General features: G+C 41.3%; 1 protein-coding gene across 3 annotated transcripts in view; it reads left to right on the top strand.

Moving 5' to 3' along the window:
* Positions 1–2,952: 2,952 nt before the first annotated feature.
* Positions 2,953–7,747, top strand: part of ccm2l (CCM2 like scaffold protein) — a 50,234-nt gene continuing 45,439 nt past the window's right edge. For all 3 annotated transcript variants that reach the window (XM_085782966.1, XM_085782964.1, XM_085782965.1), the window contains exon 1: positions 2,953–3,139. In XM_085782966.1, the coding sequence (XP_085639092.1) occupies positions 3,110–3,139 (30 nt within the window). In that variant the 5' untranslated portion in view covers positions 2,953–3,109. The remainder of the gene's footprint in view (positions 3,140–7,747) is intronic.

The raw sequence follows: 7,747 nt of genomic DNA, 5'->3' as shown, positions 1-7,747 counted from the left end.
GAGGCAGAGAGGAGGCCGGAAGCAAAGAAGAAGAAGAAGAGGAAGACGAAGAAGAGGAAGAAGAAGAAGAGGAAGAAGAGAGAAGAAGAAGAAGAGGGAAGAAGAGAGAAGAAGAAGAGGAAGACGAAGAGAGAGGAAGAGGAGGAAGAGAGAAGAAGAACGAAGAGAGAGGAGAGGAGGGAAGAAGACGAGAAAAGAAGAAGTAGAGGAAGAAGAAGAAGAGGACGAAGAAGAGGAGAGAAGAAGAGGAAGAAGAGAGAAGAAGACGAAGCAAGAAGACAGAGGAAGAGGAAGAAGAGAGAAGAAGAAGAAGAAGAGGAACAAGAAGAGAGAAGAGAGAAGAAGAGAGCGGAAGAGGAAGAAGAGAGAAGAAGAACGCACGAAGAAGAGGCGAAGAGGAAGCCGAGAGAAGCAGACGAGGAAGAAGAGAGAAGAAGAAGAAGAGGAAGCGGAAGAAGCGAGAGAACGAAGAGAGGAGAAGAGAGACGAAGACGAAGAGGACGACGAGCGGAGGAAGAGAAGACGGCGGCCTTACGAAGCAGACCGGCGACATCCGAAGCAGGATGAATACTCTTCCGGCGACGTACTTCTCCTGACTGCACAGCCTCCTCCTCCTCTTTCTCCTCCTCCTCCTCCTCTTCCTTCTCCTTCTCTTCCCCTCTTCCTACTCCTTTTCTTCCCCTCCTCCTCTTCTTCTTCCTCCTCCCTCTCCTCCTCCTCTTTCTCCTCCTTCTCTTCCTGCTCCTCTTCTTCCTCCTCCTCCTCTTCCTTCTCCTTCTTTTCTCCTCCTCCTCCTCCTTCTCCTCCTCCTTCTACTCCTCCTCCTCCTCCTCCTCTTCCTCCTCTCTCCTCCTCCTCCTCCTCCTCTTCTTCCTCCTCCTCTTCCTTCTCCTCTCTCCTCCTCCTCCTCCTCCTCCTCTTCTTCCTCCTCCTCCTCTTCCTTCTCCTCTCTCCTCCTCTTCCTCCTCCTCCTCTTCCTTCTCCTCTCTCCTCCTCCTCTTCCTCTTCCTCCTCCTCCTCCTCTCTCCTCCTCCTCTCTCCTCCTCCTCCTCTCCCGTCACAGCGTCGCCCCCCGGTGGTCAGACCTTGTCACTGCAGCTCCCCCAGTTTCTGCTCTATTCAAACACTGACGGATATTTAATTCCACAATGTTAAAATCTACTAAATTAATTGACATAATTAGACAATGAGGCTGCGTTTCTCTTTTAGGGTTACACACATCTCATGAAGTTTGAAATGTAATGTGTCAAGTCAATATTCAGCTTCTTTCATCTCACATTTGAGACATTTGGTGAAAATAGAATGACATAATGATATTTATGCTCAAAAAGCAATCTCACAAAATTTCATTTTAACTTGTTTTCTACACTTTTCTATTACTTTATTCACACAGTAGCCTATAGGTATATTCCACTGCTTTTGTGAAGTCAAGACTTTTGTATACCCATTTCAAGCACCACAACAGGTTGTTCTCATGCATGTAGAGAGACTCGTTTTTTTTTTCATGTCTTCACGCAGGATTTACTCTATGAAATTTTCCTGATTGTATGTGCAAGTTGTGTATCTCAGGGTCAGATGTGAGGGTCTAAGGACAGAGGATGTTGTTATGATGGGATGTAAAGCCCTTTGAGACAAACTGTTGGTAAAAAACGGGCTATACTAATAAAATTGCCTTGCCTTGCCACACACTTCATCTACACTGCTCAAAAAAATAAAGGGAACACTTAAACAACACATCTTAGATCTCAATTAATGAAATATTGCAGTTTAAAATCGTTATTCAATATGTAGTAGGAGTGTGTTGAGAACAAAATAACATAAAAATGATCAATGTAAATCAAAATTATCATCCCAGGTTGATTTCACACGGGTGTGATATACTTGGAGTTACAAAGTGTTGTTTAAGTGTTCCCTTTATTTTTTTGAGCAGTGTATATTGAGCTTTAAATTACAACTGAATCATTTCTTAGTTGCACTGAACGAGTAAAAGAAAGTCCAGTCGGCTCCTCATCACATCACATTTACACTGAGATCAATAGTTTGGAGCTGAAGGACCAACGGGACGTCAGAGACAAATCAAAGTGTCCAGTGAAGTTTTTAATGACGTTGATGCAGACGATCTGACTGATGAAACATTTAAAAAGAATAGACTGCACTGAATATTTGTCTTATTTCTAGTCAAAACAAATCTCATTCTACTTAAAATCAGACTCATCACATAAAAAGCAGCTTGTTTTTAGACACTTTTTACTTCTTTCAAGCAGATTTTCACTTGAAATAAGTAGAAAAATCTGATAGTGGAGCAAGTTTTTCTTTCTTATTACAAACACAAAAAACTTACTTTCACTGGCAGATTTTTCTACTTATTTCAATTGAAAATTTGTTTGAAACAAGTGAAAATGATCTAAAAACAAGTTCATTTTTTAGATGATGAGTCTTATTTTAAGTGGAAAGAGATTAGTTTGGACTAGAAATGAGACATTTTGACAAGAAATAAGACAAATATTCTTGGAAAGATGTTGAGTTTTTGCAGTGTGGTTGAATTTCCAATATTTACTTTGAACAATCTGAGTCACAGTTTATTGATTGATCGGCTGGTGATCGTCTCCACAGGCGAAGACGTCTCCCTGGTTGGTCGGATGATAAAAACAAAGGTTGTAGAGAGTCGAGTCGTGTGTCAGCGTGAAACCTCGACACTGAGGTGAAGAGCAGATTTAATTAAAGGTTCATTTCGTGTTGTCAGCAGAGAGAGACCGAACCGACCTTATCAGTCTCTGGTGGAGTTTCCTCTTGGACAGGAAGTGGACTTCCCCTGTTTCCTGTTCTCTTTGTGTTTGTGTGTGTGTGTGTGTGTGTGTGTGTGTGTGTGTGTGTGTGTGTGGCCCCCGGAGAGGTCTAAAAGAACAATCAGTGTAGAAAGAGAGAGAGAGAGAGACACAGAATCTAAAATAACTTTGAGACGGATCGAGACAGAGACACGAGAGGGAACCATGGAAAACTCAGCTGAGGGACCGACACAGAGACAACAGAGGACAAACTGATCCAGGACCAGGACTAGGACTCATCCGACCCAGAACCAGGACCAGGACCAGAGGTGGACTGAGCCACGATGGACTATGAACCAAAGAAACCCAAGAAGGTACAGTCTCTTCACTGCAAAAAACTCAAAATCTTGCCAAGAATATTTGTCTTATTTCTAGTCAAAATAAATCTCATTCTACTTAAAATCAGACTCATCACATTAAAAGCAGCTTGTTTTTAGACACTTTTTACTTCTTTCAAGCTGATTTTCAATTGAAATAAGTAGAAAAATCTGACAGTGGAGCAAGTTTTTCTTTCTTATTATAAGCATAAAAAACTTACTTTCACTGGCAGATTTTTCTACTTATTTCAAGTGAAAATTAGTTTGAAACATGTGAAAATGATCTAAAAACAAGTTCATTTTTAGGTGATGAGTCTTATTTTAAGTGGAAAGAGATTAGTTTTGACTAGAAATGAGACATTTTGACAAGAAATAAGACAAATATTCTTGGAAAGATTTAGAGTTTTTGCAGTGTTCTGCTGCATCTCGTGTCTCTACGTCTCTTCTTATCAGGACGTCTCTGATCCACCAATCAATCAATCAATCAATCAATCAATCAACTTTATTTATATAGCACATTTAAAAAACCACTGGGGAAGCCAAAGTGCTTTACATTGGGACATAAAAAGATTAAGGTAAAAGACATAAACACATAAACACAAAATCACTTTAAAAACAAACAAGAAAAGGCAAGGAAATGAGGCAAGGACAGAGTAAAGGAACAGACCAGCTCATATCACTGCAAGTGCTTTTATAGGGAGTGACAGATTTTAAAAAAATTAAAATTAAGGTGAGTTAAAAGTAAGGGAGTAAAAATGCGTTTTTAAAAGAGATTTAAAAACAGGAAGCGAGGAAGCCTGTCGAACATTCAAGGGCAGCTCATTCCAGAGCTTGTATTGTCGTAACATCCGCTGCTGTCACATCCATGTGCCAAGCAAATGTAAATAAATGTCAAAGCAGCAACGTGACTTCACAACAGTGCAGTTGTCACAGTAACGGGCCGTCACGGCATCTGTATTTAGCCTGTTGAAAGCCGCCGTCGTCCATCTCAATATCCTCCTAGATTTCTCTCTTTTTATGGATCTGAGCTGTTTATCTAAATGTCTCTCCAGCACCGATACCAGCCTGTGTGTTTGCACCTAAAACGCCTTTGAAAATGCCTCCATGTTTCAACCCTACAGTAGCTACGGTTTCAACCGGGGAAGAACAAAACATGCCCCTCAATTACTGAGATGCAGATTCACACGGGACTAGTTTTACCACGGGACTAGTTTTACCACAGGACTAGTTTTACCACGGGACTAGTTTTACCACAGGACTAGTTTTACCACGGGACTAGTTTTACCACAGGACTAGTTTTACCACAGGACTAGTTTTACCACAGGACTAGTTTTACCACGGGACTAGTTTTACCACAGGACTAGTTTTACCACGGGACTAGTTTCACCACGGGACTAGTTTTACCACAGGACTAGTTTTACCACGGGACTAGTTTCACCACGGGACTAGTTTTACCACAGGACTAGTTTCACCACGGGACTAGTTTCACCACGGGACTAGTTTTACCACGGGACTAGTTTCACCACGGGACTAGTTTTACCACAGGACTAGTTTCACCACGGGACTAGTTTCACCACGGGACTAGTTTCACCACGGGACTAGTTTCACCACGGGACTAGTTTTACCACAGGACTAGTTTCACCACGGGACTAGTTTTACCACAGGACTAGTTTCACCACGGGACTAGTTTCACCACGGGACTAGTTTTACCACAGGACTAGTTTCACCACAGGACTAGTTTCACCACGGGACTAGTTTTACCACGGGACTAGTTTCACCACAGGACTAGTTTTACCTCGGGACTAGTTTTACCTCGGGACGTCGGTCTTTGGTGAACTATAGTCGGTCATTTGTGGGGGAATTTTTACTTTACAAATTACTGACATGGCGCATTCACACGGGATTAAGATCACAGACGTCCTCCACAATTATTACAGATTACCAGAGGTCCCCAGGTAAAACTAATCCCGTGCAAATAGGGCTTTAAGGCCCTTTCACACCGGAGACGTATTTTTTGCGCGAATAATTCGCGCATCAATATTTTTTTTCGAACCCCGGTTTTCATCACGGGTCCTTTCACACCGACCGCGAATGTGTCGCGGCGAAAATGTGACATAATTTTTTTTCGGAGCGAGTTCGATTTTTCTGAGCTTTCGCCCGCGAATAAACGCATCAACCAATCATGTGGCGTGAAAAGGAGGTACGTCACAGCCCCCACGTCAGAACACACACAGCTGTTTCCCATAACAGACGGTGGCCGCACAGTCTCTCACAGGAAAAAGAAGTTGTTTCACCGTCTTTGCTCTGATCTCTGCCAGTCAGCCTCCACCTGCTGTCTCTCTGGGCACACACACACACACACACACACACACACACACACACACACACACACACACACACACACACACACGCATGGACACGTGCTTGGCCGCTAATGTAAACAATAAATAACCTGTGTCTCGGAGGAGAGAGGAAGAGGAGGAGGAGGAGGAGAAGGAGAGGAAGAGGAGGAGAAGAGAGGAGGAGGAGGAGGAGGGAGGAAGAGGAGAGAGGAGGAGAGGAAGAGGGGGGGTAAGTGGAAAGAGGAGAGGAGGAGGAGAAATAGCAATAGTGTGTTCATATCAGATATTGATCAGTGATCAGTGAGCTGCTGCTGTGTTGAGTGAAGTTGGTAACAAGACAACAGCGGCATAACGTAGCGAATACATGAGGGATAATTAACAGATTAAAGACATGACGTGGAGGCGAAGAACCTCCGTGGCAAAGCGAAACTTTGGAATCTAATTGTCGCATCTGTCGCATATTCGCGTCGCCGCCGGTGTGTATGGTTTTGATGCGAAATATTTGGCCGCGAATATTTCGCAATTTCGTGTCGTTTATTCGTTACGTCCGCGGTGTGAAAGGGCCTTTAGACTGAACCTCAGAGTCTGTGTGAATGTAACTCTGTGTTGTGTTTTTAAATGAGGCTGTCTCAAGCTGTTTTTATTCTGATGAAGATGAAATAAAGTTATTTAAAAAAGAAAGATAGACATCACGTGAACACAACATTAAATGAAGGCTGAGTAACACATAAGAGAACTTGGAACAGAAACACAGCTCACCTCTTCCACAGAGCAGACAGACAGAGGAAGAGTTGGTCAGGAGTCAGGAATTTTATACTAAAACACGAGGTTCTCCCCAAAATGACCAAGGGGACACAGACAAATAAAAGTTACACCTATCACCGTCTGGTATAAAAACTATTTCATTGTTTCATTATACGAACAAAGACACAAATAACATTCAGACTCACTCAGCTTCCTGTTTGATAAGACTCAGTGTGATCTGAAATATTCAGATCAACAGGTTTACATCTGCACTTTACATATCTCATCTGTAATTAACAACGTCGGCTAATTATGGTGAAGAAACCAGCTGTTATCTCAAGATGGCAGAATAATTCTCCTGATAACAGCAGCATGTTTTCTCCCATGTTCCTTGTGTCTATTGGACTTCTTGTTCTTGTGACTTTTTGTTCTTGTTTTATTCTTATTTCTCATTCATTTTCTTGTTCATATTTTTGTTGCATCTTATATATTTATCGTATAAACCGATATTTCTGTGACTTTCTTTTTCCTGTTTGTAAGCGTGGATATTACTAAGTTGATTATTAGATTGAGATTTGGCTGTCTGTGTTATTTGTAGATGATTCATCTCAATGGGCGATCCAGAATAAATAAATTCAAGTTCAAGTTCAGATTCAAGTGGACAAACTAACTAACAGACAGACAGACAGACAGACAGACAGACAGACAGCAGCTTATAGAGACCTCGTCCCAACTGTTACAGACGGTTAAACAACTAAACACCATAATACAATAAAGAAACGACTGTGGCTACAGAACCAGAACAGTCACCAACAATCCAACATTAATATATTGCCTCAGTTAGTTTTCTAATGATTAACATTTGATTGATCATTGATCGTTAAACAGAATGTCCAAGGTATTCTCTTTTAAAGGTCAGCCTTCAGTTTTCTAAACGGCTGACTCCTTGACGAAGGCTTTAGGAGTTTCTAAAGGTTAAACATGACCAAGCCAAAGGTTTTCTAACTTTTAAATAAGAATTATTTTAACTATCATACAATCGTCCCATCCAAAGAGCCCCCACCTCTAGGAAACAATGTCTGAGTCCTTGAAGACGTGTTGTTGTGACTTCATTGTTTACTGTCACATATTACACAGTAAAATCACCAGTGTCAATATAACACTTAAAGAGTTAATTTTAACACTACCTCAGTGAACATATGGTCCCTATCTACAGAGTGTTAAATGTACACTGAACATAGAGTTACATTTCCAGAGTTAATTTTACTCTGGTAAGAGTTCATATTTCACACTACACTACACTGAGAAGTGTTAATCAAGTTTTACACTAGGTAAGAAGTAACACGAATAGTGTTATTCACATTCAACACTGAAGAGTTAAGTGTTAATAATAATTTTCCGGTGTTAAACCTACTTAACACTACATTAACTCCAAAGAGTGTTGATTTTTAACTGACTCTTAACAGTGTCACACAAAACTTAAAATGTTTGCAGGGGGAAAAACGAGAACACAATTATA

The sequence above is a fragment of the Trachurus japonicus genome, chromosome 7 (genome assembly GCF_045865225.1).
Source record: "Trachurus japonicus isolate A0001 chromosome 7, Traja_1.0".
Classification (NCBI taxonomy): domain Eukaryota; kingdom Metazoa; phylum Chordata; class Actinopteri; order Carangiformes; family Carangidae; genus Trachurus; species Trachurus japonicus.
The sequence above is the reverse complement of the archived record's forward strand: the minus strand, read 5'-3'. Positions and strand labels throughout refer to the sequence as shown.